This window comes from Myodes glareolus, chromosome 9 (genome assembly GCF_982192425.1).
Source record: "Myodes glareolus chromosome 9, mMyoGla1.1, whole genome shotgun sequence".
In the NCBI taxonomy this organism is placed as follows: domain Eukaryota; kingdom Metazoa; phylum Chordata; class Mammalia; order Rodentia; family Cricetidae; genus Myodes; species Myodes glareolus.
Window position 1 is genome coordinate 14161803 of NC_142034.1, and position 24245 is coordinate 14186047.

Below are 24245 nucleotides of genomic sequence, written 5' to 3' on the forward strand. Positions count from 1 at the left end.
GACAAAGCACCCATGTGTGTATTGTTTGCTCTGATTGAAATACCCTTGAAATATCCTTGAGCACTGAATTAGCTACTTTTCTTCTTATTTCGGCAGAAAACATCAACATCAGGGAGGAAAGGCTTGTTATGGTTTCAAAGGCATCTCAATCTATCAAGGCAGGAAGCCCGGGCAGAATGGCTCTGTGACCCGAGGTAGGAGTAGGAGGCCTCTGCTTGTTCACACCACAACAGAAGACCCCAGTAAAGAAATTGCCCCTGTGAACAGACAAGTGTCAGATGCTGGACAGAACCGGCGGTGGGGGGGGGAACATCTGTTGCACCCATGGATTTAAACTGGGACCTAACAGCATGACTGTGCTGTTTGCCTTGCTCCCAGCCACACTCAACTGCTTGGGTGAAGGCACAGGGAAGGGAAGGAGAGCCTCGGGTGGGTTTGGCCAACAGATACGGCAGGGAAAAGAGGACGGAGGAGTAGGGCATACTCAGAGGAGTGACGCCAGAGCCAGATGTTGGACTGACGACGGGTAAGTGAAGGTCTTTTGGCATCATGTAAACAGAGTATCAAAGATTCCAGTACAGTTCTGGGGACCTGGAAGTTCATGCTTATTCCTTTGTGGCCATGATTCTTAAACTCAAGTCAGCATAAGAATTATCTGGAAACAATACAATCTACATCAATATAGATTTTGAACTTATTCTCAGGAATTGTGGGACACAGACTTTTTTTTCATTTTAGTGAGTAGATAGATGTGACTGTCTATAAACCAATCTGTAAAAACTATCCCATTGGAACAGGTTGGTCTGCTATTTGTTCTACTTGTTCCTTCACAGCCAGGAACCAAGGATGTTTTGAGTATTTGGATCTCTTGACATAACTAAAGCCACGGTACCACATGGAGTCACATGGTAATGACTGAGGCAATTCAGTGACTTTATTTTGCTCTTTCAGGTGGAGTCCTCAGACAAGCAGAGATACAAATATGACATCCAATTTTGTTTCTGAAAATGACTTCAGCATGGCTTCACGTCCCAAGCATCCGTTTTCCAGAAAGCCAGAGAACTGTGCTCTGTGGGAGGATGGGAAAAATGAACAAGAGACAGTCATTTCTTACATTTTCTAAAGAGCTCAGCCAAATCAAATACATCTTACATGTGTGTTGAATAAATTTAATCCTAGGAATAAAATCATTTCGTGTGAGGTCTCAGTGACGAGAGAGAAACACGGGCAAGGATAAGTGATTCATTTCCAAGAGGAGAATATGAAAGGTTTTATATAACTCTGGCAGACAAGATTAAAAGGGGGAAATCATATTCACCCTTTATTTACTTATTCCCTACGGCATCAATAGTGCTGCTTCTGTCTGAAGACCATAAGGAAAATCAGACTGAAAAAAACTATAGCAATGAAGTTCTGATTTTTAAATTAACTCCTCCTGGTGATTTCTCTACTGATCTGCAGTAAGTCCACTGCCCTTTGTCAGTCTTATATTTAACATCTCACTACACGTCTGTCCTCTTCTTGTATTTTGTTTCTGTGTGTATGCACACGAATGTGGAGAGCATACCTTGATGTTGGGTGTCTACCCCATCACTCTCCACTCTGGGTCTCTCCCTCACCCTGGAGCTCACTGGTTGGCTGGCTGGGCAGTGAACCCTAGAAATCTACTCTCTCTCTCTCTTCCCATTCTTCTGATCAGTCCTAGGGTTAGAGGCTTACTACCCAGCCCACCTGTGTTCTGGGTATCCAAACTCAGGCCCTTGGACTTGGGCAACAGGCACTTTACCAACTGAACAGTCTCCCCAGCCCAAGTGTGTCCATCTTTGGGGCAATAACAACCTATTCAGTAGGGTTCTAGCTATTTGTAATTGTGATAATGTCACTGACTGAGCACTTATCCTATGCCATGCATACTATTTTCAATGAATATTTATTATATTCAATTAGGGTTGGGATGGTGACTCAGTCAGTGAATGCTTGCTGCATAACTGTGGGAACCTGAGTTCAGATCCCAGCACCCTTGTAAAAAGTTAGGCATGGCCACACACAAATGCCTGTAATACCAGTTTTGGGATGGCTGGGGACAGGAGGATCACAGGAACTTGCTAGCCATCAGCCTAGCTCCAGATCAAGTGAGAGACCCTGCCTAAAAGGAATAAGGCAGAGGAGGCTAGAATAGGGTCTCTGGCATCTTTCACTAGCTTCTTTATGTAAGCACAGGTACACGTACCTTGACATTCACATAACACACACTCTCACACACACAAAATAAAATGCTTCTATCAATTGACCCAACCTTATGAGGTACATCTTATTAATCATTTGCACTTTCCTTCTCTCTCTAAGTTATAAATTCTCAGCCCCCACCCCTGCCCAGTTAGATCTATTCTCAGTTGTCTTCTGAGCTGTCAATACAGGATTATCAGTGTATTTGGAGCATATATAAACCCGGAGCCAAGAGTAACTTCAGTCTCTCTTTGCTTTTCATTCCCAGCAATAATGACTATGTTAGCCCTAAATCGGAAACCTAGGTTAGCATTCAGCTCTCTACGCTGACCAGGATCCACTTCTGAATAAAACACAAGCAACTAGCATCTTTCTCAAAAATATTTTGCCCTAATCAAACTTTGCCCTAAAGAATTCTTTTTAAATTAGACATTTCTGAAGGCAAGAAAAATATTATTGGATCTACAGACAAATTACCATCATTATTATCATTTTGCTAAAATTTGGAATAAAGAAGTAATAAATGTTTGCTTCATTCACTATTTCACAATGTTAATTTCCACACTAAACTCGGAATTACAGGAGATGGTACAATTCACCTGAACAGTCAGCAAGGAAACCTACAACCTCAAGGTTTAATGGAAAGTACTGGACAGCAAAATGTGTATGTAAGCCAAGATTCTATAAGCAGCTCTCTGCTTTATCTGACTTTTCCCCATCACAATCTTAAAAAAAAAAAGTCAAATAGATTTAGCTTCTAAGAGTCAGTCGATAGTATAAACACTGGTGATAGTGAGGGCCAAGGGGAAGTTCCAAGTAAACAGCCCCATGGGAATCTTACCCTTGAAACACTTGGGGATTTCGAGGGTGCCGTCAATGCACTGAGTTTCTTCGGTATAGCTGCACTTCTTCTCCTTATTTTTGCAGAAGAAAGAGACCTTGTCACCATGCTTCATTCCGTCCTTAAATTGTTCCTGGATCTTCACTCTCTCTCCTTGGTACAGCACTGTGGCCTTCTTAACAGATACTTTGCAAGATGCTGAAAGAGACCATATCGGTAGTCAAGGCAACAGTCCACGAACTCTTAGTCAAAGAGAGCATAGATGACTTAGGTTCAGTGGGATGGCTGAGAGGGTGAAGGCACCTGCCACCAAGCCCCCCGCGACCTGAGTTTAATCCACAAGGCCCATGTAGTGGAAGGAGAAGACTAACTTTAGCAAGTTGCCCTTTGACCTCCACACAGGTACCATCATGTGTGGGATCCCACATACATTTATACACAGACACATATGCACAAAATATACATAATCATTTTTTAAAAAAGAATAAAAACTTTTGAGTCAGTAGATGAGCGAAACTGAGATAAGCAGGCCAAAACAAGGGTTCTAAGAAACGTGTGATGTGCAATGTCAAGTTGGTTGATGACTGATGTTTCCTGTCCACATTTCTGCCCTTCAGTAACGGCATAAGGGCAAAGGAGCTCCTCGGCTGCCATGAAAGAGAACGTGATGTAAGCCTGAGCTGGCCTGCACTCAGATCCCCTTTATGGGACCACTACACCCATCAGTCAACCACCATGGCTATAAGCTGCTGACAGCTCACAGATGACTCCTGGTCAAAATTTGTTTCAGAGCCAGCAAGAGGCTCAGTGGATAAAGGCACTCGCCACCAAGCTTGATGAGTGGAGTTCAGTGCCCTTGATCGCACAGCAGAAGAAAAGAATCAACTCCAGAGTGCTGTAGACTGACCTCCACACACATGCGGGTCACGGTGTCTGTGCCTGTGCCTGCACACGGGCAGGCGCGTGTGTGCACAAACACACACATGCAGTAGAGAAAAAGTGAGAAAATTTTAGTTGCTTTCAGTTTATTTGTTTTACATATATGTCTGTGTGTATATATTCCTAAATATATAAATACAACCTGCTTAGTCCATATATTACTTGTATGTATATAATTTCAGAGCTGACCACTGGGTATTGGAAAGCTGACTGGGGTTAGGGACTCTTCCCTGGGGAAGAGAGGCTCTTTCTCCCACTTTCAACGCTCCGTAGTCACCTGTAGTTCTTAGTCTAGGGCTGAGTCCCTGGGAGATTTCCCACTGCTGGGACTATTGCCACCATCCTTGTTCAGGTCTTGTTCAGGATGTTAAGACTATAACATATCACATACATATATACATATATATGTGTGTGTATGTATATATGTATTTATGTATATATAATTATATATATATATTTATTTAAAGGAACTTGGTCAAAATGAAAGATCCCATTCTAGATCCATGAAATCAGAATCTCTGAGAACGGAGCCCAGAAATCTGTATAAAGACTAGCCCTCAAGGCTGTAGAAATGACTTAGTCAGTCAAGTGTTTGTCATATAAGCTTGAGACCTGAGCTCAGCACCCCCACATGTACCTACATAAAAACCTGAAGATGCAGACAGGCGCTTTGCTGGAGCTCTCTGGCCCACCAGCCTCCAGGTTCAGGAAGCAATCCTGTCTCAAAAAGTAGAGTACGAACTGATTGAGGAAGACACCTAACACTGACCTCTGGCATATACACACTTGTGTGTACACACCAGCAGGCACACATGCATACACCCATATATTCATGCATACACACACACACACACACACACACACACACACACACACGTCCCCAGGGGACTCTGATACAGAGCAAAGTTTGAGAACCAATGCCCACCCTAACTTCTCTGTCCCAATATTTTCTGAGATGCTGGCTTCATAAATCAACTGAACTTAAACCCCCGCCCCAGACTCCCAACCTATCACGCCAGTCATTCATCATTTTGTGTATGTGCCTGCTCTCCTCTTCTGTTTGAACAGTTCAGCTTAGGCGGAGATGGGGTGCTATACGGTCGGGCTTTACCTAGTCATTGCTTTATGTGAATCATGCCCTGGCAGGATTGAGGACAGATGCCCAACTCCAAAAATTTGACATCTCAGGGAAAGGATGCTGCAGAGATGCTAGCTGATGATGATGCTTTACCTTGTAGAATCAAGCCAAGTTCAAACGGGAGAGGGACTTGAGATGAGGCATGTTTTATCAGTTCCTCATTTGCATACTTTTTAATATAACAAGCCACGATTTCCTTGAACTAGTTTAGACGTATGATTGATATTTGTGACAAAGAGAACCTTGACAAAAAAAAAAAAAGGAGCCAAAAAGTGGGTGGAGTAGGATGCTCGGACTGCAGATACGGCTCCGTGGTGGAGAACATGCACTGCTCTTCCAGAGTTCAGTTCCCAGCACTTGCATCAGGTGGTTCACAGCTGCCTCTAACTCCAGCTCCAGGGAATCCAACCCCAGCCTCTGTGAGCACCTATATTCACGTGCACATACCTCACCCCCACGCGAATTCACACAAATCTAAACATAATAAAATAAATATTTTTAAAGGGTACACATGAGTAGATTTAAGAATAAATACAGGCAGAAACCATAGTATTCCACCATATTATCAATGCTTCAGAAAATCCGTGTAGTTCCTATAGCTAGACTCTAAGTAACTTTCCTAAGCAGGAGAACTCTCTGTGTACTATTGAGCCCTTAGGACTTTTACATGTCAATGGCTGTGAAGTCAGTCTGAGCAACAAGGAGAGAATAAACAGAACGAGAAAATGGCAAACAAGAGTGATGCACGGGACGAATTCAGTCCTTGGCAGGACCTCACTCACACGCCCTTACCTTTACAGCTTGGCTGGGCGGACCAGGTTCCCATCTTGGTGCATTCCACTTCCTCTGGGCCATCCAGACTGTATGTGTCATGGCAACCAAATGTGGCTTTATCCTGATAATGAAGCACGGACTTTGCAGGGTAATTCACGAACCCATTGTCTGGCCTCGATGGGAAGGGGCATTTTACTTCTGAAAAGTGTATTCAGGAAGGCATGTTAGTAACAGTGTCGGCTGACAGTTACAGGATAGCTACATCCTTCCTAGCATCACACCACGGAATCACTGCATATTCCTGTGGATGAAATGCAGTTTCCAGATGCTCAGTACTTGGTTCTGTCCCCATTCTCTTATACTTACAGAACCCTGAATATTAAAGAGGAAAGAAAGAGGAGGGGAGGGAAGGGGAGGGGAGGGAAGGGGAGGGAAGGGGAGGGGAAGGAAGGAGAGAGGAGGGGAGGGGAGGGGAGGGGAGGGGAGGGGAGGGGAGGGGAGGGGAAGGGAGGGGAAGGGAAGGGAAGGGAAGGGAAGGGAAGGGAAGGGAAGGGAAGGGAAGGGAAGGGAAGGGAAGGAAAGGGAAGGAAAGGAAAGGAAAGGAAAGGAAAGGAAAGGAAAGGAAAGGAAAGGAAAGGAAAGGAAAGGAAAGGAAGAAACATGTTTTGAGAGTAAATAATGGCACCCTGCTAGCTCTTTGCGTTTCGAGTTTTCATCTTGAGGTGTCATTCGTCATAAATTTCTACAGTCTAAAAAGTAGGTATGAAAAAAGAGGGAGAACGTCTTTTTTCTAATCAATAAACCTGATTAAAAAGATACTACGATGATTCTTAAATTTAGATAGATTATAAAGTCATAGCCATCAATGAGACTATAATACAGTTTTTAAAACCTTCCTATCCCTTAATCCTGGCATCTTTTCGCCAGCCTTACTGGTGTCCAGCTGTCACTAGATACAAGCACATTCATGCCTTTGGCTTTGCAAGTGTTGTGTCCCTGCATAGCATGTCATTCTTTCGTCTTCCACTCATAATCCGAAGCCCATATCAAGAGTCTTGACCTCTGGAAATACCACTCAGTACGTCTTGGACTGTGAATTGCATGAGATTTAATTCACTGCAGATCAGAAGCAGTGTTCATCTGTTGTCCCTGGTACAAAACCCACTGCCTGACACATGGTAGGCACACAATAGACATACAGGGTGGTGGTGCATGCCTATAGTCTCAGCATTTGCGGGGTAGAGGCAGGAAGATCAGGAGATTGAGACCAATCTCAGCTACATTGCGAGTTAAAGATCAGCCTGGCACTATGGTTGTATAGAACTTTCTGCTGGATTCAAGCTTTCCCTTTGAAACTAGATTTAAACTTTCACCTTTGCTCCAAGAAGCAAAGGGGGTGTCCACAGCCCCTCTCCAAGGTTGTGTAAACAGGAACAATTGCTGAGAGAGAGAAAACTCTCCTGCTGGTGGCGCAGCCTGCAGGTCAGGCAAGCCAGGCAGCCTTCTTCCATCATCACCCATGCGTGCTGAGATGAACTTTTTAGTGATGCAGTCACATTTGAGTTACTCGTGGGAGATTTATGCCACCTCTTGCTTCTGCTCCTGTAAGTAACCCCAGTAAACTCCCTAGTTCCCTAGGCTAGATGTAGGTGGTATCATTTCTTTGGTCCAGTCATGGGTACTTGATCTAGGATGAATAAATATTATTCATGTCTCTTCAGGAAAAGTAACACAAGAGATACAAGAGACTCTTTCTTAAAACAAATTAAAAAAAAAACAAAAATAAAAATAATTTTAAAAGTTCATCAGGAGAGATGATTTGGGATATCCCAGTAGGTGACATTTTTAACACTTTAAAACATGTTCTTCTCTGCTACACTAGTAATTCTGTCTTCACCACTTACCCCTGCATTCTGGCAATTCGGTCCAGTTTCCGTAGGCTGTGCACGTAACTGTGTCGTTTCCAAACATGGCATGGTGTGGCAAGCATTCAAAGACTGCAATGTCCCGATAGAGAGAGGTGTTCCCAGGTGATGCCTGGTACATCTTCAGGGTTGCAAACTTAGGAGCCTCTGGTGGTGGGCAGGTGACAGCTGCGACAAGAGATCCCCATTATCTCTATGAAAGTAGCTGGGGTTTTGAAATGCACTCTTTGAAGGTAGGTGGATAGCTGTGAGTTTAAGGACAGCCCAGTTTGCATAGACAGTGAGATACTGTCTCTACATAAATAAATACAGACATAAATTCTGTGGGCTGGCAAGATATCTCTGTCTATAAAAACAAATAACTTGCTGCCACAATTGAATGATTGGAGTTCAATGAATGGGACTCACCCAGTGGAAGAGAGAAAGGACTCTCGTATATGTTCTTTGGACCTTTACACATAGGCCAAATGAATAAATGTAACTAAAAAATTAAAACACACTCTTTTCAGAATGAAAGGGAACATGAGAACGAAGTTGAGGAGACATAAACTTTGACAACAGGGCCAGAACAGCCCACTGTTCGTGGCAAGTAAGAAAAAGGCAAATTGAATGTGCCAACTGGTCACAAACTGTGCCAAAGAAGAAAGAGGGGGAGGAGGAGGATGACGGAGAGGTGACGGTAGTGACTGCAGCAGCAATATGTTTGTTTTGGCAGACTTAATTTGACTTTCATGGCCAGTGTTCTACACATCTTTAACCTAAAGGCTACCTTGAAAGATGTTTCTGGAACCTGAAATGTACGGAAGACGTTGCTGAGAGACTATCCTGAAGTACTTGGTGCCATGCTGTTTGTGACATCTGAGTTCTGCCCCTCGTACACATTGCATGTTTTATTAAATACCTCCTGCCTTTGCACTAAACGTATGGAGGCTTACACATACAGGTGCAAGGGCCTAGGACAAAGCAGTGGCTTATCATCCCGCCTTGACAAACAGAGGGTTTCAATGAGTTCAGGGAAAGGTACACCGACATAAAGACCCTGCTGACGAAATGCTACTTAAGGTGACCGATGCCAGTCCTCCCTCTCCCAGTCCTTCTTCTCAGAGAGTGCTCCATGGAGACAGCCTGAGAAAAGAGCTCAGATCACAGCCGAGATGCCTGAAGCAGCACCTACAAGTTAGCAAGAGGTCTGGTGACCGTGTGCACACTCACTCAGGTGAGAATGAATTAAAAGCAGCTTTTCTGTTCTTAACTGGAGGGAAAAAGATGAATTTATGCAATTGGTATAAAGATGCTTTAAAGGGGAGACTATTTACACAAACCACAGTGATCCTTACTATTGATAAAGAACTCAGTTTATCTTTAAGGCATTGTTGTGGTTTGGCTTTAATTGGTTAGGATTTATTTAGAATCACTTTTCTACTTTCCTTTGCCTAGATGGGTGTCGCTGAAAGGTTAAAGGACCACACCCACTGCTATGATGGCTGGGGCCTTGAAGTCAAAGATTAGACTTCTGGGCATCTCAAGGTAGGATACTCAAGAATACTTGTCTCTACAGAAACAGGTCCAAAGCTGTCCCTGACTGCTTCACTGAGCATGACTTGAGTAAGTCATGAGGTCCTTGCTCTTGAGATAGAAGGTGCTTGGTGGCTTACTGTGAAGGGACCTTCTTCATCCCTCTTGGTGGACTCACTGCCTTGGGGCAGAGCTATCACCTTTAGCTGTATAGGTTCAAGATCCAGTATCTGGATCCTCAGTTCACAGTTGTTAAAGATGGGAATGATTCACTGCACTAGTAAATGAAGAAAGAGATGTTTGAAACTACTGCTGGCAGAAGTCCTCCTTGCTGGGAGGGGTGTTGCACCCTAGGGTTAGCAAACTGGTCTAGCCTCTAAAAGACCCTGGCTTGGCTCCCCAGCATGACAGAAAGAAAAAAAACCAAACTATGGCAGACCCTGATGGATCAATGCCAGACCTCGCCTTTGCCAAAACAGTGAGGGAGTTTTGTAATTAACAAACACAGCAGGTACTGGTCCACCAGGTAGCAGATCCATGCGAGTTCATAACCAAAATACGTCTAGCCTGCCACTCAATGGTAAGTTGTTGCCTCTTCTGGAATATAATGATACCAAGCTGAACATTCCCATGAGAGACTGAACATCCATCTCAATGAACCAGGACTGAAGGTCTCTGGGAACAAGGAGCTTCTGGATTGTGGAGCTGGCAGTACTAAAACCAGGAAATTTCTGAACAAACCAACTTGTCCCTTAATTCTCAAGTGGGACCTAGAGACTCACGAGCACAGACAGGAAGCTCTGGGCTCCATCTTCCCTCCTCGGTGCACTTAGCAGACTTGGTTCCATTCAGATAAAACCTGGAAAAGAGAAATGCAATTAACCTGTGAAGTGTCTCCCTGACATCACAACTGTTTTCAGGGATTGCAGTCAAGGTCTTAGATGCAGAAAATCTGGGTGCTACCACTGAGACTCCCGCCCTTAACCCTATTCCTTTGTTTTGAGGCAGGGTCCCACTATGTTCCCAAATAAGAAAACTAAAGGGATCCCCCCACCTTAGTTTCCCCAGTAGCTGCTACTATAATTGTTCCATGTGTTCTTAGGACTCATGGAGTGGTCCAGCCAAAACTTCAGGCAATAAATAAATAAATAAATCACTGGAAGGTGGTGAGTGTAGAGGCCATATCCCTAAATCCTCATTTCCAACCAGGTGGCCAAGTTATCAGTTCCCTACATAAGGCTGAGAACCAGCTCTCTAAAGGACGACAAAAGTGAAGCTGTAATGTTCACTATCTCAATGAATAATGGTGTTTCCACATCTCCATTCCCGAACAAGGATCTTCCAAAGAAATTGTGTACAGCCGTGTGGTGCTTTGAAAGAAAATGGCCCTCAGCGGGAGTGGCGCTATTAGGGAGTGTGACTATGTTGGAGTGGGTATGGCCTAGTTGGAGGAAGTGTGTCACTATGGGGGAGGGCTTTGAGGTCTTCTATGTTCAAGATACTGCCCAGTGTCTCAGCTCACTTCCTGTTGCCTGCAAGATGAAGAACTCTCAGCTACCTCTCCAGCACCATGGTTGCCTGCAAACCACTATGTCCCATCATGATGATAATGGACTGAACCTCTGAACTGTAAGCCACCCAATTAAATGTTTTTCTTTTATAAGAGGTGCTGTGGTCATGATGTCTCTTCACAGCAATAGAAACCCTAACCAAGACAATCCACATGTTCTCAACAGTGTCACATTGATGCCATTTCTTGCACCACCCTCCACAGCATCTCAGTGTTCGTTAAAAACAAGATGAAAATGTGTTTGTATCTGGCAAGCCCCACCCAGAGGTGAACCATAAATACAGAGCAATTGTGATGTGTAGCTGAAGAATCTAGAAGTGGCTCTGTCTGCCCGCTGCTTTGCCTCACTAGAGTCCTTACCCAGGGTTACAAGTAAAACTGATGGTGTTGGGATATTCAAAAGTCGTATAGCGTACAACTCCGTTTTCTAAGATTCCAGCAAAAGGACACACTCTGGCTGCGATTTAAAGAGAAAAACTGGTAAGTTTCTATTGAAGTATGAATATGTAAACTCATGTCCATCCTTGATCCATTAACTACTACCAACTATTCCATGAAAGTGTTTAAAATGAGACAAATAATACGTGTGTATTTGTCTTTATAGCAGTCTAAATGGTGATTGTCATGGGATTGTTTTAATTAGACAAACTAAACCACCAATTTTACTATTATCCAGCCAATAAAATACAGATTATAAAGATTATAGACATATAATATTTTTATAGTATGCTGATAAAAACAGAAAAATAAAAGTATATATATATATTCTCTACAATAATGCAAAAAGCATTGGAAAACATGTTGAAATGACATTATTAGTGATAGAGTTATTGCTGATTTAAAGTGATTTTTCACTAAAATTATGCTTAAGGGCTAGGAGCACAGCCTGATGGTGACACACATTAGCCTACACAAGTCTCTACATTTAATCCCTAGTGCCTCCAAAATCCCACTTAGATTTATAAAAAATAAAGAACAAACACGAATCACTCGCAGAAACATATATAATTATGATAAAGGTCATATGTATATAATCAAAATAATTAGAGCCCTGACTGCTCTACCTAGCTATTTTTACTACTGGACAAGACTGCCAGAAACTCCATCTGGTTGACTGCTTAATATTTTACCATAAAAATTAGGCTCAGCACTAGGTGTGGTGGTTCGCATCTGTAATCCCAGCCATCAGGAGGCAAAGGCAGGAGGATCAGAAGTTCAAGTTCATCTTCAGCTACCTTGTAAGTTTGAGGATAGGCTGGAATACATGGCATCACATTAAAAAAAAAAAAAGGCTAACATGATCATAAACCATGTTCTGAGAAATAAATGAAGGCAACCATTTATCATAAAATAATGGGTTCTGAAATGTATACTATCAAAGTGTAACATGTTTATACTTTATTGTAAATGTATAAATATATACATTATTTGGATTCTGTTATACTCAGCTCAGTAAATATTAAATGTGCTTCCATTCTGAGGCAAAGTCCAAAGATATGATGATTTCTCAAACTCTGTTTACCCATGAGTCTCTTTGGCAACAGTTCATCTGTCGCCATTTTAATGTGTGTGTTATGCTTACCCCTCCACTAATCAGCCCAGCAACGCTAGCTTTCTCTCTCTCTCTCTCTCTCTCTCTCTCTCTCTCTTTCTTATCTCTCTCTCTCTTTCTCAGCCCTTATTTAGGTGTCCTCTTTTCTAAATAGTGTTTTGTTGTTGTTGTTATTGTTGTTGTGCACAACCCCCCTAGCCCTGTGCACCCTGAGCAGGAAGAGGTAGCTTTTTTCCCACCAAATGTCCAGAACCCAAACGAGGGGAGAGAAGTTAGGACTCAGAGAACTGGAGCAAAGCTTCAGACTTACGTGTACATTTCAGGGTGTTGATGGGCCACATTCCGGTGAGAGGACATGTAAATCGTCTCATGCCTCCCCGGGACACATAGCCTGGCTTGCAGGAGTAGACAATCTGCTCCCCTGGGTCATAGAACGTTTTTAACGGAACAACCACAGCAAATGGTACTTCATCTGGCTGGGGACAGGCTGAAACAGAACACAAGACAGATGGTTAAAAGAAAAAAATCTCAATCCACATTTTTAAGGTCATCCGGCATGCAAAGAAAGCACGCCAAAAACTGTAGGGCTACCCAGTGCCATACCAAATACTTCCTATGCAAGGTCTCATCTGACCTCAACAAGCATTTGAAGGAGGCCCTACCGGTATTTACATATTACAGGTCCGTGTGCTAGGGCTTAAATTGGCCGAATATCCTGCCAACAAACTTTAAGAACAGCCATATCGGACAGCAAGTACCATTGCCATCTCTCCAGCATCCACTCTGACTTGAAAGTCACCCCAAACCCATGGCTTAGAGATAATACTCTCTCGAAGTCAAGAAGTACTCACTCCGTCCTGCAATGGCAACGTGGCAGAGGAAAGCCGAGAACAAGAGGAGCACCGGGGAAACCATTGTGGGTGCGTCTCACCAGCTCCACCAAAGCAGTGTCCTCTGCTGAAGTGAGACACGCGACTACAGAAGCGCTTAAATATTAAACCATTTCAGGGGTGTACTTTTATTCCTGTAAACAGAGAGCCGTGCTTTGAGAAGAACTGAGAGAACTCTGTTTTTTTTGGTTTTTTTTTTAATCATTCACTCCACTGCCCTGAGTCCATTGTGAAATCCTCGGCGGGTGCTTTCTTCAGCAGAGCACTTTTTTTTTTTTCTTAGTAGCACCAATAGTTCAGCATTGCCTCTGATAGAATCCTGATGATTTCCGTCTGGGCCTCTCGTTCTTTTTTTGGTTTTCTGCTCTGTGTTTTGATCTGTGATAGACAGATCACCGAAAGAATGAAGCTCCTGTCCCACTCTGTGTCCTTGACATATGAGGTCATGACAATCTTCTACACTGTTCTTGGGACCAGGGGGACTGCTCAGCTACTCTAAGATCACTGCCTGTGCTTGCAGAGGTCCCAGGTTCTGTTGCCAGCGCCCACAGCAGGTGGCTCACAACCACGTGGAACTCTAGTTCTAGGGGATCTTATATCCTCTTACAACCTTCAAGGATGCCTACACACACAAGGTGCACATACGTTCATAGAGACGCACACATAATACACTTGAATAAATATTACAATAAGTAAAATGACGTTCCACTTGGTACATAGAGGAGCCTAAAGAATACCTTCAAAGAGTACCTTCTATCTTAATGGACCTCAAACTGAACTCAATATCTGCCACAAGAATTGACTAATTTCTTCCTAATTCACCTTTTAGCTGCTCTTCGTAACAAGATCTTCCTGGCCACTCCAATTGTGACAGTGAAGATGTATGTCCTTGACCCCTCAGTCTTCTCGCATGTCAAATCAGCACTTATTCATGCCACATCACACCATATGTCTAGGCATGTTTCTTTTTTAAAGGCTGTCTTAGGTTGCTATGAAATCACAAGTTAGGACTCAGTTGAGTAGAAGAGAAATAGACCGCCACAGAGGATGATGCTTGGGAGATCTCTGGGCAGTCATGCATCCATAGCTCTCTCTAATACACTGTTGGCTCCAAGAGTCATGGATATGCATATGGACAATGGCCGGGTTGTATATGACAGTGGAATTATTATCCACAATCTCTGGAGCAACCAATCTAAGAAGCCATACAATGCACACCTCTGTAGCAATTGGTTCTACAAGAGAAACCCATAATCTGGTGGTTTTCAACCTGTGGGTCACAACCCCTTTGGGGGTCAAATGACACCCGGAAGAGAAGACCATCAGAAAAACAGTTATTTGCATTATTATTCATAACAGTAGCAATATTACAGTTATGAAATAGCAATGGAAATAATTTTATGGCTGGGGGTCACCACAGCATGAGTATTAAAGGGTCGCAGCACTAGGAAGGTTGAGAACCACTGCCCTGACCAATTGTGTAGGACATTCCACATCCAATTAGCCTGCCTCTAGACATGCTGTGCCAACAACCACTCAAGGCTTCTCCCCTCTTTTATATTGCAAAGCCTTCCCACTCCTCTGTTTGATTTTGAGTCTCTACCAAATACGAATGTTGCCAGCTGATTCCTCGGCTTCAGCAAGTTCTGAAAAGCTAACAGCTGCCTCTTGTTAGCTAGGTGGTCTTTTGTATCCACACACCTAAACATCCCCCAGGAGGTTGCTGGAGAAATGCTCCCATCCGGCAGTGATTCTCAGACCAAGCTCCCAAGGAACACTGTGTTCTAATGACAAGGAGAAAAGTGTTTTACGGTACTTCAACTACCGTAAAACAGTGGTGGCCCTGTCTTCCCTGCTGTCCCAAAGAGAAGGATTCTTGCTGGCAGCATAGCTCCTAAGGTCTGCTTTATTAGGAAAGATTCCTATGGCGGGTGCCGATGAGAGGAAACTAATGAAGACAGGAAGGGCCAGGGTGTTCTACATAATGAAGATGGAGAATGGGGCGAAGCCAGTAATGGGGTGGGCATGGAGGGGACATGAGAGAAGTTGGAGGTTGTGATGTAAATATTGCTGGTAAAGTTGTAAACCAAGTGATCTGGCCTTTCAGGGGGCAGTGATGGGAGACTGGGCTTAATGATGCTGGTTAATAGAGGAATTCTCTTGCCTGAGAGAATATTTGCGGAGAATGGAAATTCCTCCCCGTTTTATTTTAGGCTGCTATACTTGAGTACATGCAATTCTCAAACTCATTAAACTGAACTTTTAAGACCCATGTGTCTATTTGATTACAAACCAGTGCACTTCTTTCTTTCTAAAAATACATAGAGTCTGGAGAGAGGGGTCATAGGTTAAGAGCACTGGCTACTTTCCCAAAGAATCTGAGTTGGATTCCCAGCACCCACATGGTGGCTCATAACTGATTCCAGTTCCAGGGGATCTGATGCCCTCTTCTGGCCTCCATGGGTACTGCAAACACATGGTACACAGACACACATTCAGGGGAAACACTTATACACATAAATTAACTTTAAGAATGCTTAATGTCGAACAGGAAGATGGTAACACTATAGTAAGAATATTGGAACTTGAAAAATACGATTTTGGAGTAATCACAAAAATATTTAATCCTTCCAAGAAGTATCAATAGATGGTGGAACTAAGCGATGCAAGTAGAGTGAGAAATGAAACAGTCACACAGCTCTAAAAGTGTTTCTCAGAAAATAATTACTGCAAAGGGGCAAAAGAGGCATTTGTCTGAGGAGAACCTAGCAACCACCATCTTAACCAAGCGATCAAAGTCAAAGTGGCCATGGTAGGACCAACTACCCTGGTGTGCTCCCCATGTTAAAGTGACCGTTAGTGGGACAAGTCTCCCTGGCATGCTCCCTATTTCCTTTGGGGTGCATGAGAGGCCAGTATCTCCTCTGCACTATTCCTGCTAACTCAGAACAACCCGAGTTTCATCACAAGAAAGCCAGGCGGAAGGACGCGGTGCACAATGATTGTCCTATAAATCCTTCGACCAGTGACAACTGTGACAGGCAGAGGAAAGACAGGGGATGGGCGGGGATAAAGCAAGCATGCAGTGTGACCCTGTGGTTGTAAAAGCCTGAGGGGGCACTTGATGGTGTTTGAATGGAAATCTCTGGGTCCAGAGTACCCAGAAGCCTTTGTCCTATCCCTGCAACTTTTCCATACGGTTGAAATGAAAGCTATTTCAAAGTACTTAACAGTTATGTTAAATGTTGTAATTATGAAGACTTTATTTTTAGGACTTCGAAAAGAACAAAGAAGGTATGTTCCTCTTGTGGTTCCCTTGAAAGTCTGACGGATTCTGGACGAGGCTCAGCCATCATCTTTCGCTGTGTACCCAACAGTGAGCCCACCAGGCTCCAGCGTCAAGTTCCAAACCATGGTCACAGGCACGGCCTTGGTGAAAATCGATGGGCCAGAAAGAAAACAAAGGGCATGAGTGTGGGGAAAGGATTTGTCGGGGGGAAGGGGGCGATGGGGCAGAGGGAGATAAGAAACGGTGCGAACTGAGAGCCATCGGGATACATTATATACATCCATGAAGCTGTCAAGGAATAAACTTAATTTAAAAAAAAAAACATCTTCAGTGAATTCTGTGTGAGTTATTATGGGTTTTTGTTTGTTAATTTGAGCACTAGGGACAGAACCATTTTAGGTTTAACTATTTTATTCTATATGCGTGCTTTGCCCGCTTCTATATATGTACATTACTTGTGTGTCTGGTGCTTATAGAAGTCGGAAGAGGGCATCGGCTCTCCAGAAACTTGAATTATGGATGGTTATGAACCACCAAGTGGGTGCTGGGAACCAAACCTCAGTTTTCTGCAGGACCAACAAGTGCTCTTAGGCACTGAGCTGTCCCTCTCTCCAGTTCCACAAAATTCTGTTCTTAGACCACATTGTGATATGAGGCCTCGACGGTTAACTGTGACGTCCCGAAAAGCAATGCAGTGGGTGGCATTTTCTCAGCTGTGTTTGCCTTGCCTCGCTTTCTCTCAAGGGTCTCTGTTCCTGTTTGTTAGCTACTGGCCTGAGGGAAATGATTTAAGAGGGACAGAGACTTTCTCAGGGAACTAAAGTGCCAGAAACTCAAGCCATCAAAACCTCCTCATGCTGGTGGCTTTGGGGTTCTTGCCTTATGAGTTGGATGAATAAAATTATTGGACGTAAAAGACAAGTTACACAGAGAAAAGTTCATTACAAATTCATAGGTGGTTGCTTAAGAAGCAAAGAGGGTGTGGGAAGAGAGAACAGACGGCATCTACAGCAGCAGTGGTCCCAGGAAACAGGGTACCCGTGAGCCTGCTGCCTTGGCGTTGATAAGAATTCACTGGCTGGAGGACCTGGGTTTGAGCTGATAGGCACCGTTCTCATGCCAGATGATTTCCAGTCTCAATCACAGCCTTAGCATAGGCTCCAGGAAAGGGATCTCCTTTAAAGGAAAAGAGATCTATAAAAACCAGGCCCACTTTCTGGTATCTCTTTCCTCTTGCTACAGGGGAACCAGAGATATTTGGACTGAAAGACTTCTGTCATCTCTGTCCTCCAGCTCCAATAAATCCCAAGAGCATTCCCAGCTTTGGGATAAGAAACTGGTCGCTTTTGTTCAGAACCCTAAACCACCGAGCCCATTCCGACTTCCCATTCTCATCAACCCGAAATAGCAGTAACAGGAAAATGAAGAAACAATTCGATCAAACTCAGGCTAGCAGGGGGCCGCATGTGTTCGTGGTTATTTTTATTTCCTGGCTGGTAAAAAAAAAAAATCTTCTCTTTCTACAATTAAATGCTAAGATCATCTGCAAAGTTAATAAATGATGATAATTCTTAGTCCTGGATGGCTTTTTTTTAAGCACTTGAATATGGCTGAGAACTACAAACTGTTCTCAGAGCTCTTCCAAAAATACTTGTGAGGCTGATGGAAAGCCATTGTGGGGAGAGAGATGGGATGGTACCATTCAAGAGTTTCCATTATTCTGTTTAGGGTGTGTGATTCTGTGCAAATTCAGCTCCATGTAGTTTGTCTATTGCTTGTCTTGTTCTCCATATATTTCAGCTCAAATTCCAAACACTAGCCCAGGCCAGCTGAGCATCTGGCCGGTAATTGACAGAAAATGACATTTTAAAAGCATATTGAAATTTAGCATTGAGATTTATTTGGCAAAGCAAATGGAGGATATGTTAAGAAAAAGAAACAACAAGTTGTTTTGGCAAATGGGGAGTTTGTTTTGCCTTGTTGGGGGTTGCACTCAGTAGTAGATATTAGCAATGCTTAGATTTAATTTTTGTGTTGCTTTATTTGAGACAAGGTCTCACCATGAAGCCTTGACAGCCCTAGAATTTACTATGAAGGCCAAGCTGGCCTCAAACTCATGGAGATTCACCTACCTCTTGAATGCTGGAATTCAAGGCATGGTCACCACATCTGGCGAATTTTTTATTTTGTTTATTATGCATATGCGTTTGTGTGTGTATGATGGAGGGGGCTGTGCATGTGCCGTAGTGTATGTAGAGGCCAGAGGTGAACTTAGTGAGTCAGTTTTCTCTGTTTTTGCAGAGGTTCTGGGAATCGAACTCAGGTTACCAGTCTTATTCAGCAAATGCCTTTACCTACTGAGCCCTTAGATTTAGTGTTATATATTTCCTGTTACATTTTGCCATTTATAAATAGGCATACATAGATATAAAGATATATTCTGTTGAAGAACACAGCAACATTTGTTTTATAAGAAACGGGAAGCCTTATGTTTGAAATTCTGAATGATTTTATATCTTTTCCTATCCTTGTTTGTACCTCAAGCTATAAAGACTTGGACCAGAGTCCAAAGTCTCATCGAACCAATTGCTTCACATGTTCAAAACCTTTCTTATTTACTTCACAAGCAGAGACTTTGACCATATCATTAGAGATTTAGCAACAGCTTAGACTGAAAACAAACCTATTCTCAATATTGTCTCTTTTGGGCTGGGATCTCAGTCACTACCCAGCAACAAGGTCTCAGCAGAAAACTGCAAGTACCTTTGCTCTGGCGATAGTAAAACTAGCAGCAGCTATACAGGCAATTTGCAAAGGGATAAGGAAGCATGTTCCAGGGCCTCAGGAGAATAATTACAGATGTCTAGAAAGGCACAGCCAGAGACTTGGGAGAGGGCTCAGGCAATAAAACACTTGCCTTGCAAGCATAAGGCCCTGAGTTCAGTACCTGGGATTCATGCAAAAAAGTCCAGGATGAATGTGATGTTTATATGAGGTGGAGGCAAGAGGATCCCTGGGGCCTCATCAGCAAGAGGATCTCGTCGGTAAGTGCTGGGTCAACAACAGACCCTGTATCAAAACAAGGTTCAGGAGTCTAAGAAACCACACTAGTGTTCTCCATGTGCATACATACACCTGCACACATAAGAACACGCACACACATGACTGAAATGGCTTCCTGTGTTCACTGGGATCCTCTATACATAAATAAATTTTGCCTGGAAAAATCTAATATATCTCTGTCCTCCTATCTCTATGTATCTGAAGAAATCACTCTTAACCTTAGTTGCACATTAATCTCTCAATTCGTTTTTAAAAATATCAAGACCAGCCGGGCAGTGGCGGTGCACGCCTCTAATCCCAGCACTTGGGAGACAGAGGCAGGCAGGTCTCTGAGAATTTGAGGACAGCCTGGTCTACAAAGATAGTTCTAGGACTAGAAGGGCTACACATAGAAGCCCTGTCTCAAAAAACCAAAACCAAAGCAACAACAATAAAACATATATATGTATATGTATATGTATATGTATATATCTATATATAGATATAGATATAGATAAATCAAGACCTGGGGTTTTAGTCTAGGACAATTGATGTAACTTTCGATAATAGGGCCCTTTTTTTTAAAGTACCCATTTTTAGTAAGAGTCACAGCCCACAGTCCCAGCATGTTAATGTTTATCTACGTCAAGTTCAAGTCCTTGAGTTCATCATATCCATCAATCTATTGCCAGAGTGAAACTCCTTCCTACCCTTCTGTGGAATGCAATTCCTGATCCCCTGTGGATTTCTTCCTGACTTTCACGTACTAATCTGTCACGGAGCTGGACTTTGTGGTTGATACTGGACTTCTTGAAAAAATAAAAAGACCTCGTGACTAGAAGGAATTTGTAGTTGATTAAAACAGAGATGACAAGACCACAAATAAAGTAACAAATGGAAGGCAGGACACTTGTGTTTCCTAGTGTGTAAGGACATAATGATGAAAAAGGACACAGCTCTGGCGGCTGTCAAACAAATAAGCACAGCATGGTGTACCCCAACATTTGCAAACAGTATGGTGAACCCCAACTATAAACAGCTGAGCTACCCCCAAGGACCCCAAACATTTGATTGTTACTAGGAGAATATTTCAGGAAATGAACAATAGAGGACGAGGCTGAAGGGGAGAAGGAGCTAGATCAAAGGCTCTTGTTCATGGGTTGAAATTCATCTTGAAGTCATGAAGGAGTGGGTACAAGGTCAAGTTTGTATTTTGGCAAGAAAATCCATAGCAGTGCAGAGGACTCATTGGAGGAACAGGATAATACAGGGAGAGAAGGAACTTCGAAGGACTGCAACATGTCACTAGATAAATGCGTCACAATGTAGTCATCTGCCACTCCATTCTCCAGCAGAAGTGTCCGACCATCTGACACTGACATGACACTATCATCTACAGAGTTCATAATAGAAAACCACACACTCATGTTACACACACACGCACACACACACACACACACACACACAGGCACAAAAGAAAAATTGCGTCGTGTTTTGAGTAAGCTTATGATTTTCTGTTAGTCTGCATTCCTAAGTGTCTCAGCAGTGGGGAATTTTCTGTTTTTAACATGTGGCAGTTGGAGAATTTCCACCCCACAGCATCTGCAAAAAGGGATGTTTTTGCTTCTTCCTTTCCTGTCTGTTTTATCTTCATATCCATAGACCTGAGGTGCTCTCAGCCTTGTTCAGAGAGGCTTGTTTCTTCAGGGGATAAAAGTCAATGCTTAATTTTCCAGTGTGCTAAGAATTAGATCCTCAGTCCTCAGTTGAAGAGGGAACATCTATATCCACTCTTCTCCATACCAAAGCTCAGGGAACATTAGGAAGAGGCAGGCGGCAGAAAGAAACCTCCAGAGGATGGGGAGGAGAGCTGTCATGTTCTGGACATGACACTGTGTTTGCAGCCGTTTTTTCCCAAGATTGAAACATTGCATCCCCTAGGGAAACTTATTAAGAAAGGAAGAAAACTACTCAAGTTTGTAGTACAGTTAATTAAAACCCAGAGACTGGGTATTGGGGTTCAACCTGAAGGTCAGTAAAGCAAAATAACCAGCCCCTGGCTTTTACCTCTACCTCAGTCTAAAATGGTGATCCTGCCTCCAGGAATCTCAGAATGAGACTGTGTCTGAGAACTGTCTTCTCCCATATTATATTCCTCTCTAGGACTGGAATTAAAGGCGTGCACCACTACTGCCCAGTTTCTATGGCAAACTAGTGTGGCTGCTGGGATTAAAGGTGTGTGCCACCACTGCCTGGTCTGCAAGACCGACCAGTGGGGCTGTTTTACTCTCTGATCTTCCGGCAAGCTTTAGTTATTAAAATACAAATGAAATATCACTACAGATTATTTAAAAAGCTGTTAAATTAAACCAGTCTGTATATTTTAAGGATGTCTTAACTTTAGGATGGAAGTCAAAAATATGCTGCATTGAAAGAGAGATTGTGCTTTTGTTTCCACAGGAAACAAAAAGTTATAGACTTCTTCAAATTTAATAAAGATCATATTTGACTAGAGAAGACCTCCTGAAAATCTTGGCTACAAACATGAAGAAAAGCCAACAGGAAAAAACAAACCCTACAGGGAGAGTGACATAAAAACTGATCCCTCTACTATTGGAACACCTCAGAGACTGGATGAGACATAATAAACCTTGTTAGCTACAGAGTCCTCATGACTTATTATTACATACTATCTTTCCATATGACATGGATGGAGGTTTATGTTAGTTTGGTTACACAGTCCAAATGGACTTATAAAGTTGACAGATGTCTGTTACCTACTCACACACAAAAGAGAGAAGCATCTTCAGTTGATTTGTGCACACTACACATTCCATAATTGTATAACTGCTAATATGTAAGTTACCTCTAAAAGTTTGTGTGTTTTCAGAAAAAAGAACCAGATGCCAATAAAGGCAAGCAACCCCGGTGATCCACCCTCTCAGAATGTCTCTGTGGCTGATTTCTCAAAATTCTCCATCTAGAACAACTTCAAAGCTGCTAACTGAGATGGTCCAGCTTCACAGGTTACTCCAGCCAGGACTTCAGATAAGCTCTGCACTTCACCATCACACAGAGACTGGACAAAAAAATAATACAGGTAGCTCTGCCAGAACTTGAACATTACCCCAACTTTCTCAGGGTCCCCTAAAGATACCCTCACCCCCAGAGACCTGGAAGTTATTTTAGAAACATTGTCCATATTCCTAAGAGGTGAGGTGGGTGTTCTTTGGTGGGTTATGGATGTTTGTCATCATTTGGGGGAAATTGGCTGCAAATTGTTCCTGGTCATGGTCAGGGAAAAAGCTCTTTCTGAAAAGAAAATAGGGCAGACACAGGAATGATAGGATAGGAGGGTAGATTATTGAATCTACTTTTAAACTAAAGAGCAACTATTAATCTCAAATAGTTTACATTGGTATGGAATTTTTATATTGATAAAAATTTAAGATTCTTTTTGTTATACCATAATCTATATATGTTTCTATTCTTGAATGTAAGGTATATTTGTATACTGATACAAACTCAATACAAATACAAATTTGTTTGATCATATATATATATACATATATATATGTGTGTGTGTGTGTGTTTCTGCTCTTGTTTAAGATATTGTACCCATGCAGATCATTTAAAAATATAATGTAATGTTCTAGACTTGAAAGCTATTATTATAAACTATTTGGGATAATTAAGAAATCCAATCTAGTAGTTAGTCATCCATAACAATAGAACTTATAGTCATGTTAGGTATGTTTTCAAGAACAGAGATGCATGTTAAATAGACAGATGGTCTTTGAACACTTCAGAGGCCTACAAAACTATGGCATTAAGATATTTTATTAAAACATATAGGTTTTCATGACAGTGAGACATATCTATTCCTGGCAGTACCAATCTACTTCAGCAGAAGATGATGGACATTGAGGAACTTTTATATGGAATTTGTTTTCATTTGTGAGAAAGGTAGCTATTGGTCAGGAAACTTCCCTTGTCTCAAATGCTGACAGTATACTGTCAAATTTGAACAAGCAGGACACAAAAGAAGGCAGCTGCTGAACTTTGTCAAGACAAATTAGGACAGTCCTTCAAAATTTCTGCTCCACAGAAAAGTCTGGCCTATAGGCCAAAGATGGATGCCCCAACATTGCAGAGAACCCTTGGGTGAGTGTCCAGACAGCCAACCATTTCTGTCATTTCTATAGCTTGGGAAGTTCTTTGCTCTATACTTCCTATTTGCTCAGGTAATATTTTATCCTTCTTGGGTATCTGATGTGGTTGACGACTAAATAGCAGTACCATTTCATTTGTTATCAAATTCAAAAAAAAAACTTATGAAAGAGATGTAAAGTTTATAAGGTTAAGAGACATAAAAGCTTAACATTGTTTATCTAATAAAATGTTTTAAAGTCTAAAAAGATATTTTTGGGATAGTAATACAAGTTATGATAGAAAGTGGTTTCGGTATAAAACTCTGAACCCCACAATATAGGATAGATGATAGAGTACTTCCTCCAAATTTGCCAAATAAAGATAGACTGGAC

The 24245-nt window shown here is 42.4% G+C and overlaps 1 protein-coding gene across 1 annotated transcript; it reads right to left on the reverse strand.

Annotated features, from left to right (window-relative positions):
• Positions 1-901: 901 nt before the first annotated feature.
• On the reverse strand, positions 902-13489 carry Apoh (apolipoprotein H). The gene is made up of 8 exons (XM_085695977.2): positions 13332-13489; positions 12791-12967; positions 11289-11385; positions 10141-10217; positions 7823-8011; positions 5937-6116; positions 3068-3265; positions 902-1069 (listed from the first exon to the last, which is right to left on the reverse strand). The coding sequence occupies exons 1-8, from the start codon at positions 13393-13395 to the stop codon at positions 1014-1016; spliced, it is 1038 nt and encodes a 345-aa protein (XP_085552103.1). The 5' UTR covers positions 13396-13489; the 3' UTR covers positions 902-1013.
• Positions 13490-24245: the final 10756 nt, after the last annotated feature.

Excerpts from the sequence above, each read along its gene's own strand:
- Apoh (XM_085695977.2), bottom strand. The coding sequence starts at position 13,395 with ATGGTTTCCCCGGTGCTCCTCTTGTTCTCGGCTTTCCTCTGCCACGTT. Across the intron at positions 11,386-12,790 it reads CAACACCCTGAAATGTACAC|CCAGAGTGTGTCCTTTTGCT; the intron begins GTAAGTCTGAAG and ends TTTAAATCGCAG. Across the intron at positions 6,117-7,822 it reads CGAATTGCCAGAATGCAGGG|AAGTAAAATGCCCCTTCCCA; the intron begins GTAAGTGGTGAA and ends TACACTTTTCAG.